General features: G+C 35.3%; 1 protein-coding gene across 2 annotated transcripts; it reads right to left on the bottom strand.

Annotated features, from left to right (window-relative positions):
- Positions 1 to 1,788: 1,788 nt before the first annotated feature.
- LOC103402990 (protein RICE SALT SENSITIVE 3-like) lies at positions 1,789 to 4,572 on the bottom strand. Of its 2 annotated transcripts, none has more exons than XM_008341782.4 (7): positions 4,069 to 4,572; positions 3,864 to 3,914; positions 3,487 to 3,684; positions 3,175 to 3,280; positions 2,952 to 2,993; positions 2,786 to 2,842; positions 1,789 to 2,527 (listed from the first exon to the last, which is right to left on the bottom strand). In XM_008341782.4, exons 1-7 carry the CDS (start codon positions 4,203 to 4,205, stop codon positions 1,940 to 1,942), a joined length of 1,179 nt encoding a protein of 392 aa, XP_008340004.3. In that variant the 5' UTR covers positions 4,206 to 4,572; the 3' UTR covers positions 1,789 to 1,939. The 2 variants fall into 2 exon arrangements, with proteins under 2 accessions (XP_008340004.3, XP_070671269.1); XM_070815168.1 differs by having other exon boundaries at positions 4,017 to 4,375.
- Positions 4,573 to 13,749: the final 9,177 nt, after the last annotated feature.

Raw genomic sequence — 13,749 nt, 5'->3', positions numbered from 1 at the left:
TGGGGTTGGATTTTGGTCTGACTATTATCTCCTTAAACCTCAATGAACTAATTATAAAAACCCAGCAAATTGTAGCTCAAAAGACCAGTGCAGTCTTGCAAATCCTAAAATTAAATAAGGATGAAGTTCCATATGTGGACAAGTTAAAAAGCTATATATGCTTTCAAGGATGACAAAGCTCGTAGTCATTTGAAATTGGGTGAAGATAGAATTGATGAGAAACCAAAATTTGAGAGAGAGAGAGTGGTCGATTTCAACATCACAGCCCCTATATTTCTTCGATGAACCCAACCCAGCTCTGACGACACATTCTCCTGATGTCGTCAAAGACCATAACCGCCCTCCACTATATTTTTGTTGTTCTTCTTCACCCTCCGTCAATCCCTTTTCCAATTTCCGGCAACCCACCCGGCCACCAATTGTGGCTGCAAGGCCATTTTTACCCACCGATTCCCCAGTTGATAATATCTTTCTACACCCATCTTTTCTTTAGGGCATAATTGGAATATAAAATTTAACAAAAAATTAATGGGTGTAGAAATAGGTTTATTGGGTCCAAATAAAATTTCTCTTTTTTATTTACATGGTATGCACAAACTATCACATCAGCAAAAATATAGGACTCCCGGTTGTCATACTATCATTTAACAGTCAAATTAACAGTTTAATTATAAAGTTGCAAGTACACTCAAATAAATTGTCACGTCATCACTTAACGGTCAAATTAACAGTTTTAATTATGAAGAAGTAAGTGCATCTAAATTTGAGAGTATAAAATGTAATGACACGAATATGACACAAACCTAAAAACGACTCATTGCCTCAAGGTCCAAAATGAGCCAGCATACAAAGTCCCACTTAAGTGGCGCAACACTTTAAGCCTTTATATAGAATCGGGATCAGACAGGACTGGACTGGATTCGGTTCAACACAGCCAATCCACTTTCCCAAACAGCGGAAAAAAGGAAAAGGAAAAAGTGGTAAAAGGTCAAAACACACGGCATTGCATAGCTTGATGTCCGCGCCGCTGCCCTTTCCATTTCCAAATCCTCCGTTTGGGAGAAACATATCATCCAAATCCAAAAGGGCCAATCCCGTGACGCCCAATCTTACTACATATCCCTTCTTTTTAAATTAGTAGACCTGTAAACGGAAAAGCTCTGTGCAAGGTTCTAATTTTCATTTCAGGTGGCACGTGGACGGTGGGATAGGTAGTACTAGTTGCTGACTGTCTCGACAGCACGTGTTCCTTGCATACCTATAAGAGTAGTGTGAAATGGAAAAAGATCGCTGGATTCTTTTTAAGGAGATCTTAATTCTGTAATTATGATCGTTTATTATATATCGTGCGGTCAGTTTTATTCAGGTACTATTTATATTTAATTTTAAATTTTAAAATAATTTCTGACCATATGATGTACGATGAATGATCACGATCACGAGATGATCATTTTCCGTATGAAATGAAGCAAGGGGAGAATCTCTAAAATGCTTCGTTGCCATTTGTCTAATCAGTCACTGAAGACTCACTTTAAAAGAGTGCTCTTAACATTTCTTATTTAGTAATACTATGACTGCTTTTGTTGTTTTATTTATTGAAACTTTTGTTGTTTTATTTATTGAAATAAGTCAAAACAGTTATCTCAGCTATTTTGTCCAATTTTGTTTTCATCATAAATATGCATCCTCTTGCCGTTTGCAGTTGTCCTATTTTCTGCAAGCCTTTGACTCGACCACAAACAAAGTAATTAAAAAAGTGTTATTTATAAGGAAAATTAATGAAAAGAGTTTGAAAATTTTGAGTTTTAATATAGGATTATATATAAGAGAGCTCGCTAATTATACAATGTTAGAAATAATCAATCTTCATTCTATATATGATTAAGCCGACGACCAAATGAAATTAATTAAAAACTACTGGTTATCGCTTAATTAATAATTAGTGGTGATGAAAATACTGTTGCTGTTGATGGGCATAATCAGACACAGAAGTGCTGGTTTCACCGACGTTGTTTTGATCATCGGACGGCCTATATTCTTCGTTACGATCATGATCATCATTGTCACTAGTTTCCTCCTTGGCCACTTTCTGGTCCGTCATTGCCATAAAATCCACAGGTCCATGACCAAGAGATAATAAAAACTGGGATTGATCATGCGGCTGAGGATAATGATCGTGATTCGTCGGCACGACCGACGGAAGCTTAGAGAGGAGGGCTTCAAGGCTGCTCATGGAGGGGGTTATGTTTTTCAAAGGAACCACTTGATTAGGGTTGAGATATTGGTGATGATCATACATGAAGTCATGAGTTGGAGGTGGTGCAAGAGGGTTTGTCCCTGCTTGGAGATGCCATGCATGATGATGGTGATCTGGGGTGAGACCATATGTATAGCCATGATGATGATGAGGATCAGGCTTGAAGGGGAAGGGTGGAGATGATGGGTGTGGGAGAAGCACTCCGGGGATGCTTTCGATATAGCCGAACTTCTTTCTTAGTAGAACTACATAGCTCAAGTCTTCAATCACCTGCAAGATTTACAAACATTCATTAGTATCTTGCAGCCATCAAAGATGTATAGTTAAAGTTTGTCCGATGTTGTTTCGAATCAAAAGACAAACATTCATAAGTATATTTTGCCGTCATCTCTGATGTACAATTACTTTAGTTTTTGAGAGAGGGAATATCGTTCCCTATCAAAAACGAACATTCAATTGTTCTTGAGAGAGAGAGAGAGAGAGAGAGAGAGAGAGAGAGAGAGAGAGAGAGAGAGAGTCTAGTCTCACCTTGTGAACAGCTCCTAACTGAATAACACCTTCTCTGACTGCTATCAGGGCTATGGTCTGCAAGATATATTTAACAAAAGAAAATCATCAAATTAGAACCAAATTTTCTGATTTTTTTTTGTTGGAATTTTTGTGGTCTGGGGTTTAATAATGCTTAATTAAGTACCTTTATGCCAGACTGGAACTGGGCTTCCCATGTTCTAGGGTGCTGAGGCAAAAAAAGTAAAATTTTAGACAATATATTATTGAAATAAAACGAGGGTCGAGGGTGTACATACATAATAATTGTGCCTGTAATTAGTTTATGCAGCATGAAATAACAAACTTAAGTGTATATAGAAGCATTGATAGATCAGGAGTAACTACACCAATAAGGTTAGTGTATATACCGTGTCTGCTGAGTTGTGCCATGTTGATAAGAAGTTGATTTCTTGATCATTTGGTTCGTTGTGTATCCACTTATGACTATGATCTACCGCCACTTTCCCTATCAAGCTACATAACAACAATAATAACTACATACCTACATAACAAAAATCAGTAACTACATATAAATGTTCTTCCAGATTAATTAGTGGTTTTAGAGCTCAGTGATCAAGTACACTAAGAGAAAAACAAAGTTAAAAGTAGTCCAATTTGGTAATTAATTAACTAATTAATCAAACTTGATACATATGTTTCATCATAACTAGGTTAATTACCCTTCTCCGTAGTTGTAGATCTCATGGGACATCTTGAAGAAAAGCTCAGGTTGCAGGCCATTGTATTGTTGAAATTGATCACATGAGTTGCCATACATTGATGAAGGTCCTGCAGGGCACTGATCAGAACTGGAGTTGATCTCATGAGCTGCTGAGGAGGCACCAAAGTTGCAGAATCCATCTTCCCAAACCAATATCCTGCATGTACACACACACACACACGCGCGCGCGCGCGCGCACACACACATAGATATAGTTATTCACGCACAAGTATTATATATATAATTGGACGCATACACAACCTAGCTATGAATCTATTTTATACTATGAAAACTGGATTAAACTAACTAAAACATTGATTAAATTAATATATATACCAGTTCCTTCTGTTTCCTCTTGACCTATCATAAGCTCCATGACCTTCCCATCTGTTATAAAACCAAAATTATTAATGAAAATATTAATTTCAATAGAGTAACTTTGTGGGAACTGTACTCGAAGAAAAAATGTACTAATTAAAAAAAAAAAACCTTTTTTTTCTGTAATTATTTTGGAAACTTTTCAATTTTTGCCTCTGCTTACTTGGGTGGTGGGTAGTTTCTAGGAAGGATCCTCCAGAAGACTGCATAAATCCACTGAGAGTTTTCATGAATGCACAAGCTTCTCAGGGTGTGTTGAAGCAGATGAGTCACAGCTAAGGGGTTCAGATGTTCTTCCATATTTCTCTCAAATGTTTTCCTTAATTATCTTTTTCTCTCCTCTTCCAATATTCTTTACCTATCCTCAAGAGAAGCAAAACCCCCACATCCTATCACCCTTTTTATAATATAATCTCTCTCTCTCTCTCTCTCTCTCTCTCTCTCTCAGTAGTGTGGAAGACTGAAGTACTGAAATAAATTTTTCTTTGATTGCTTTTACCAAAACGCTTCCCTGAGGCCCCACCTTGTTTGTGTTCCCGGTTCCCAACAGTCTTGATTTCAATCCCTTGATTCAAAAACTACTATCCCATCTCATGAGTAGTATTGCTTATTACTTCGTTCCAATTATGATGAATTATCAGAGAAACGACCAAACCTTATTATTCTCATCAGACTACATCATGAGTAGTACTATTTAGTAGTTCCTACAACCCCCTATGCATTATCATTGATCTGACTTCTGACACACTTATTGACTACGTATTACCTACCACTCGATCATTTGCAATCCCACGATGAATGAGGCTTTCTCAGTGCACTTTAAGGGTGCGTTTGTTGCACCGGACTGTCTCGGACTGGATTAGCTGCAAGGACTAAGCTGGACTGGCTTAGACTAGACTAAACTGGACTGAATTAGTGAAGCGTTTGGTTCAACGCCGGACTAAAAATCAAAATAATATCAAACTTTAATATTACATTATTTAATACATATTTATTCATATTTTAATACATACTTATTAATATTTTATTATTATGCAACATTTCTCCCTCTCCCTAGAAACTTGTCTGCTTTTCTCCCTCTTTGACCCCGTCACATTCTCTTCGTTTCTCCATCTTTTTTTCTGCAAAATTTCATATCCTTCAAAACTATTTTTACTGCAAGACGCAAAATTTTCAAGGGATTTTTTTTATCACTGTCCTGATTTTGCAGTGCGAGATCGCCGTCTTGCTGCTGTAGTGCGAGACCGATTCATCTAAAACAACCCATCAATCCTCAGCGTCGCCTGAGTCCGAGTCCCCGCCGTCGATCGATTCCTCTGAAACAAACCATCAATCTGCAGCACCGCCTCCACAGAAGGGCGAGATCGATTTGATGACGTAATCATCGATCTTCTACTGCTGTTTCTGTTGATGTGTGAAGGATGAGATCCATAGGTCTGAAAGCAGAAAGGGCAAGATCGACGAAGCTCGGAGACGATTAGAGGGCCGAACGAAACTGGTCTTAGCAGTCCGGCTGTTTTTGGAGGGCCTCGCTAAGACCCTTTAGCGAAGACTTTAGTGAACGCGAGTCCCTCCTAGTCCCACTAATGCTAATCCCTCCTGCTAACAAACACAGAATTGGACTAGATGTTAGTCTAGTCCAATCCAGTGAGGGCTAAGGAGGGCAAACAAACACGCCCTAAGTGTTGCTAGGTTCCCTGGGTTAGAGGCAACCAATCCCCTATAATGAACAGTAATTATCTCTAATGAACAGTAATTGCTCAAGTTCATCTTCACCTTTAAATTGAATGGTCAAGGCAATTCATAATAAAATATTAGTATTTTTATTTTATAAAATAATAGAAAATAATTTTATTTTCATTATAAAACAATTTATTGTATTTCTAATTAATTTTCTATAATTTATTGTATTTTTAATTAATTTATATTAGTATTTTATAGTTTTTATTAGTGGCTGACTTCACCATAACGTTAGCCTTGTGTCATATCCCTGGATTTATGCCCGGTGGAGAGCCTGAGCTTACATGGAGCCCAAGCTATTTGAATGGGCTAGAGCCAATTGCCGGGGCATTGGATAATTTAACAGCCAATCCCCAAGAAAATTGGGGCACGTTGGAAGTGCTCTTAATTACCCTCATCCTTTAAAGAACAAAACCCTAATCATCCCTACTATTAACGTTACCTTAAAGTTTTTTTCAGATGTAGTTGTCATTTTCAACTTCTTCACTGAAAAAAAGGGTTCTATTTTCGAAATGCGAAGCTGAAGGAAGTTTGTGTTTTATTGTAGAATAAATTGGCAATATAACTAGTATGTAAATTAGCTTCTTATAAGCATATGCAATGATTCTCAGTTCTTCGATATGGGATTTACACTTTTAACAACGCTCTTGAGTGTGCAGTCATTTAAATCAAACACATGAACAACACATATATGTATCAGGCGGTGTGAAAGCACATAGGTCGTTGAGCTCAATAATGAAATAACCTTTTTTTACTATTAAAAAAGTTGAGATTCTACAATTAATCAACAGTTGGGGAGTGATCCAATTCTTGATATGCACATGCATAGTCTTTCAATTTTCCGATACGATACTCGCACACTCACTAGAAGCAAGTTTTGCCACAAACATAAATTTGTGACTTGGTTTCGTATGGTGTTGAGACATGCATGCTAGCTTGTAGCTAGTTGCTATTCATATATATTGCTGCTAGAGCCCGGTGTAGATATTGCACAGTCAAAACAGTGTGGGTGCAAGAGCTATTTGGGTTCGAGAAACCTTAGTCCATAATACACGTACAGAGTTGCAGCTTGTAACAGTCTTACCTTCTGCTACTTCATAATGGCACTTTTCCAATTAAGTAGAGGGCCGGCCATTACTAAGCTTTACAGACAAGGTGGAAAAGTTGCAACCAGTTTAAGAAGAGTACTGGCCTGTTGTTGAGACAAACCATGTTACATAAAAATGTTGACGGTAACAATTTTCGGATTTTCAGTTTAATTACCGCTTTCAACATTTCAAGTTGAGAATTTTATAGTTTTTAAACTCTAGTAAACAATGTTAATTAAATTATAAAATTAAAATCGCTACATAACACTGAAATATTGCATTGCAACAGTAGAGTGTACTTTCCTTTGTAGCTCGATCAGAACAGCCGCAGTTAGTAAGAGAATTAGATTAAATGAACAAGTGCAATGCAACGTTCAAGTGTTTGAGGCTTTGGGCTATCTCTCTCTCTCTCTCTCTCTCTCTCTCTCTCTCTCTCTGTCTCTCTCTCTCACTGTGTATTGTGTGAAGAACATGATGACCAAAAGGAGCTATCAGTGGTTTTATTTCCCCACCCTGACACCAAGGAAAATTGACAGAAACATTACACTGTCCCTTTGACCGTCCTTTTCTTTTTACTAGAAACCGTCGTCTCATTAACACCGTGCAGTAAATGTCGTGTAATTTACTTACTTACAGCATATAACCAAACATTTGTCACCTTCATTGCTCAGCCAAACATATGATAGTGACACACATTGCCATCTATATAATTTTCTCTGTGGATTCTTGTCACCAAGCCAACCCCCCATCTATGTAATGTCCTCCATGAGAGAGAGAGGTGTTATAATTCATAAATGAGTTCTGTTATTGTAGTTATTTTTGGGATATTATAATGCATGAAGTTACGAGTAAATTAATAATTTTGGAGACAAAGTCTGATGGTGGTGATGCAAGTAAAAAGAAGTGTGTTTTGGGGTAACAATTGAAATAGCTTTGGATTTTATAGGTGGTAGTTATCGTTTATGGTCTATACAATATGTTGTTGTTTTGTTCAATTTTTGAATAGCTGATATGGAAGCAAAGGATGGCACAATAAGATAGAGTGAGTGAGAGTCCTCATGGTCAAAGATAAATTGCCCCATCCCTTTCTCCCATTTTAAGAAGTGGGAATCTCTGCTCTTCCCATCCTTTCCACACCTCCCATTTGATATATTTAATATTTTTGTTACATACAAATATTTCTTCTTTAGATAGGATATATGTTTATTAAAGGATAGATTGTTGATATAAGATATATATATATATATATATATATATATATATATATATATTGATAAAACATTGATAACATAAGTAGAAAGCATATGATAACAACGTATCAAAGAAAATATCCAATATCCACATTATCGATACAAAATCCGTTGTTTGTACACAAATATATATATTTATATATAAATGTGAAGCATTTGTTAATTTGTAAAGTATCCACAGAATCTTAGTAATGCATACTCTAAAGCATGCATATGATCTTCTCCCACAACACAACTTTAGTATATAATTAAATTGATTATTTTATGTGAAAGGTTGGTATAGGAACAGAGAATGCATGGCCCCGGGGGGGGGGGGGGGGGTGGTCAATGTAATTTGATATTGTTTGGAATGTTTGATGTTGTATTTTATGTGAGAGATGATGGGTTATTGCATTGGATAGATTGACTATTTGTCTTAAAATAGCAGAAACATTAACTAAGGCTCAGTTATTTGGTTTTGGTGAAATGATTATGTAGGTTATTTAGGTTCCCTGTGAATTGTTGGAAAGATTTTTTAGTGTGTCCGAAACATGAGATTTTATGTGATATGTTATGATACAAGTGGAGAGAAATTTTTATATATTTCAAATGTCTCTTTTCTTGTATAATGACTAATCACCGTGATCTGAACATATTGAAAAAAATTTTAAATTATTGATGTCCAAAAATCTAAATTTCAGTATTTCTTGGAGTGATGAATTGTCTTATCATTTAAATGATTTGTTGTCACATTGATTATAAAATGGAATCCACATTCCCAAATACATGTGTCACAATACGGTGGTTTTTCTTTCAAGAGAAAATTATGATAGTGTTGATAAAATTAAAAAAAAAAAAAAAATTAAAGAGATTCTTTTAAATGAGACACTTCACAAATTATCTATGATTTCATAATTTAAAATTAATTTTATGTCATTTTTATAAAATATTATGTTAAAAATATGAGATGTCAAATAATTTATAGAATTACTGTCGCGAGAAATTAGGTGAATCAATCTACGCTAGGACATAACTTGCAACTTGCTCGGAGCAATTAGAAGGAGCCACGCTCCCAACAGTATCTGTGTCTATAAAATACGAACTTAAGAAAACTCATACAATTATTTCTAAGGAAAACTAATGAAAAGGGCTTCAAAACTTTGAGTTTTAACGATAAGGACAAAATAAAGGGTAAAGTGAATAGTATCATGTTTGACTTTTTAGTGTTAAAATGTGATTTTTCGTTAAAATGAACAGTACCGTGGGCTTTTCGTTAAAACTCCCTTATTTCTATAGTTATAATTTTACTTCATTTTACTGAAAGTTTGGAATTCCTAACCAAAGTCTCTTGATGTCAAAAAACATTCCGAACTGAACTAAACGGTGAGTTTTATTTATTTATTTATTCTATTTTTATTTTTTGAAGGCTTGGTCGATCTCTAGATTGCAAGGCTTCTTTGTGTTTTGTGCACAACCAATCAACATAGACGAAACTATTTCTTTCATTAAGTTAATGCGTTCGTAGTACTGTAGGGTGATTAAAATGTGGGAAAGAAGATGCCATAAAATCCAACGGGAAAGAAAGTGTCCAGAACAAATTTTTTTAGTGTGCTTAGAATATTGTCCTGTATATTAAATGTCATAATACAAATGATTGAATATTTAAAAAAAAAATTCCGACTTATATTATATATGATACTTAGCGCAGGATAGTGATTTTTGCACATTGAAAAGTTTCTCATCCAAAACTAGATTTTTCATAGTGTGACAGGAGTTGGTCAAATGAATCGAACTTGTAATTTTTTCTCCCAAACATAGAAAAACTGCAAGGCATCACGTGAAGGCACTACTAGTCACAATTTTTGAGCAGGAAAGCTTTTGTGCACACATCCAACAACGAAAGTAAAAGGGAGAAGAATAAAGAAAGATATCCCTTTTCTGTAAATTGAGTCTATCCCATGTCTTTCAAAGACAAAATATTCTTGGCTCCCACGCACCCCCCACACACCCAACTTTTGTACATCATCAATGTAGCAAAAAGCCGTCCACAATATAGTACCCAAAAGTGCCTGTAATTCAAACCTGCAATCAAAAAATGGAAGATGCCCCTTCGTCCATCACAAGGACATGAGATACTTGAGGGAAGTTTTGAAAAGTAGTTAATAGTTAGACATGATAAAGGGAGGGTTCATTTGGAATTTGAATTTATAATGGTTGAGAGCGTTTTTTTGTGAAATATTTTTTAAATCAATATTTAATAAAAATACAAGTGAATCTTGAAAAGTCCTTAAAGTGCTCACATAGCTGGTGCTGCAGCAAGAAGCAATTTAAGTTCTTTTAAAATCTAGATACATTTTCTCTAAAAACGTTTTCAGTCGTCTTAAAAACACTTCCAACAAGCCCTTAGACTTTAAAACTACTATTCGAGGGAAGTTGTAGCATTGCTTGAGCGGCCTTGAGATAGCACTCATGGATAAAGTTTTAGTCACTTAGATTAAACTTTGTCGCCCACTCAAACCAAAAACCAGGCTACTAAACTTGCATATATTAGTCCAATAACCCCAAATCCCTAGTGAAAAAAATTAGGTTGCCCATCTCACTAAAGATTTCTGAGGCTGCCCTTGGTTGAGAGGGATTGCTCGAGCGGCCTTGAGAAGGCTAAGGTTTTAGTGTGTTAGTAAAACGGTTAGTTTCCTGATTTTCCATTGTTAATTAGACATGCATTATTTTTATGTTTCGTTGCGTCTTGCAAACTGAAGGGAAAAAAAAAAAAAATACAAGGGAAGAAAACGAAAAATTAAAACATGGAATATAGGATTAGGATTACACACATTTTTGTGAGGCTTACTTCATAATGTATTTCAACAATCCAACTGTTTATCTTTTATGTTTTACCTCATAGATCATGTCTACCAAAAAACTTCCAAATTAGAAAACATGTGACCGTTGGATTAAATTTAGTGTTTCTTTTGTAAAACCATATTCATTTATTTTCTTGACTAAAAATGAATGTCCTATTGATTTTGGATTTGTCTAATTTTTTGCATGGATTGAATGTCCTATTGATTTTGGTTTTGTCTAATTTTTGCATAAATGATCTGTGAATGATGAATTGAAATATAGAGTTCATATCCTTGAAAAAAATTACGGAATGGGGACTACAAAATGTGTGGTAGAAACGTGTGTACCTGAATTCTAACTCATATATATACATATTTATTTTTTAAAATTATTATTGTTAAGGGGAGGAAGGAGGTTTTGAAAGTATCATTTACAATAGTTTAAGGGAGTGAAGAGTTTGAACCAAAATGTATGAATAAAAATCCAACACCATATTCACTAAGGGATGTGATATCTATACATCATTTCTTACTTCTCACATCTTAGCTATCGGAACGGATGGATTGAATAATATCAAATGACATAAATTAATAAAATGTGTGTTAAAAGTAAAAAGAGATATGTGGATAACACAACTCATCCAATAAAATATTGGACTACATGAACAGCTGGGAGTTGCTGTAAGTCATATATATATTGTATATAATCATTGTTGGTGCTGTGAAAGTGAGAGAAAGATACCCATTGTTTGCTTTTGTACTTGAAAGAATGGAAAATGATTTATCATCTTCATATCATCCATCGGCACCATGAATAAAGTGGACTCGGGACAACCACCAAGACACAACTAGTATATTTCTATTGGTCCACTTATAATCTGTAATTAAATGTGTGACATTATTTGTGAGGAAAACTAATGAAAAGATCTTGAAAATTTTGAGTTTTAACGATATGGACAAAATAAAGAGTAAAGTGAATAGTACTAGGATTGATTTTTTAGTGTAAAAATGTGACTTTTCGTTAAAATGAACAGTATCGGAAACTTTTCGTTAAAATTCCCGTATTCTGGAAATCTTAAAAGGCCTAGTTGATTAGTTTTATTATTTAATAGTTAAGAGGCAGTTTGATAATTATTTTATTTTTATCTTTCATTTATCGGCGCTAATTATTGAAACCTAGGAATGAACCTGAGTTTGGAAACCAAAACAGAGCTTAAGTTGGAGATGACGTGAATATATATACTTTAATTGATGGAAACATGCATGAAGAATGTTTTGAATTAGATTGACAATAAGATTATGCTAATTAATCACAGATTAAAGTTAAGTGAGATGCATGATTGCACTCAATTGAGTTACCCAGTAGAGCTTCAGCTGGAGATTACATAAATATAAGTATGCTTTACTTGATGGAAACATGCATGCAGAATGTTCTGGATTAGGTTGACAATTAGATTATGCTAATCCTTGATTAAGGTTAAGTGAGATAGTTATGGATGGCCATGATTGCACTCAATTGAGTGGGGTTGAAGGATGATGTGAGCTTCTTTGGCTAACAGAAGACTGAAAGGGACTAACAATCATAGAGAGATGGAATAGCCCAGGGCATCTAAATCTCTGCAGTTGAGGACAACGTGACTGAGATATGTGGCGTTACATGGGGAGAGAGAGAGAGAGAGAGAGAGAGAGAGAGAGAGAGAGAGAGAGAGAGGTGGGGATGGGGACTCGATGATCAAATCACACAGAAAGTGCCCCTCCTCATTCAGTTCACCAAGGACCCTAGTTCCCTCTCTTTCTTCATCTTCTAGACTGCTATTAGGGTATCGTGATTTATGTTCTTAGTATTATTATTGACTTATTGAATCTCTCTGACTCTTTACAGCTGGCATGACACACATGATAGCATTGCCAAGCGAAGTGAGATGCTCCTTGTTCTCTACTTTCACAAAGCAAAACATAAATAATATAGTTTCCGGTGCGCGTTATGCAGTTCTAGAGGACAAAGATTTGGGTAGTGCAATCTAATCAGTTAGATTTTCCTACATGCATGTACACAAAGCAACGGGCTTCATTATATATGTGAGCATCGATCATTTTCACATACGTACAACGTTTAAAACACATGATCTCATTCTTTGTGAGAATATTCAGATTAATACTATGATTTGCATTTCGAACAGGCATGAATACAACATATGAATACAACATCTCTATAACTTCCATCATGAAAGTTATTTGGCGTTTTATACGATATCCACGATTCCTCTCAATTTGTAATTCAATACACAAATTAATTGGTTCTATTAGGTTAGCTATATACTATGTACTATCAACAATTTCCACAGAAGGTGGTAGGATAATGTCTTGAGCAGTTACCTACCTAGGACCCTTGAAACAAATAGACGTGTTTAAATATTTTCTCGTAACATAGGCAAGCAAACTGACGGATCAAACCGAATTTCTGGTTTGGTTCATCTAATTTTTTTCTACAATTTGATCTATTTCGAGTTGAATGGAACGAAAGTGGTGAAGTTATGATATCCTTACAATTAAAAAAAATTATTATTAAAGAGAATGGTTCGAAACTATTACAATAATTTACGGGAGATAGAGTTTTGAACCTTAAGTGCATTGGTGGAAATCCAACACCCTATTCACTAGAATATTGGACCGCATGCATATTCTTACTTGAATCATGTGTATGTGCATAATTTTTTCAAATAAATTTACCAAACTAACAAAGAAACATGCATACATGACATGTACACGGAAACAGAAAAAGAAACGTGATACATGTTTTACAATGGTTACAAATGTTGAGTTTGTGGCTACATCACCCACCTAAGAGTGGAAATCCAATATATATGGAGATGCACGCACATACATACACACATGCATATACGCAACATGAATAACAGTTAGAAAGGGGTTTTTTTTTTCATAGTGT

The sequence above is a fragment of the Malus domestica genome, chromosome 16 (assembly GCF_042453785.1).
Source record: "Malus domestica chromosome 16, GDT2T_hap1".
In the NCBI taxonomy this organism is placed as follows: Eukaryota; Viridiplantae; Streptophyta; class Magnoliopsida; order Rosales; family Rosaceae; genus Malus; species Malus domestica.
The sequence above is the reverse complement of the archived record's forward strand: the minus strand, read 5'-3'. Positions and strand labels throughout refer to the sequence as shown.

Excerpts from the sequence above, each read along its gene's own strand:
- LOC103402990 (XM_008341782.4), bottom strand. The coding sequence starts at position 4,205 with ATGGAAGAACATCTGAACCCCTTAGCTGTGACTCATCTGCTTCAACAC. Across the intron at positions 3,685-3,863 it reads AGAGGAAACAGAAGGAACTG|GATATTGGTTTGGGAAGATG; the intron begins GTATATATATTA and ends GTGTACATGCAG. Across the intron at positions 2,528-2,785 it reads AGTTAGGAGCTGTTCACAAG|GTGATTGAAGACTTGAGCTA; the intron begins GTGAGACTAGAC and ends TAAATCTTGCAG.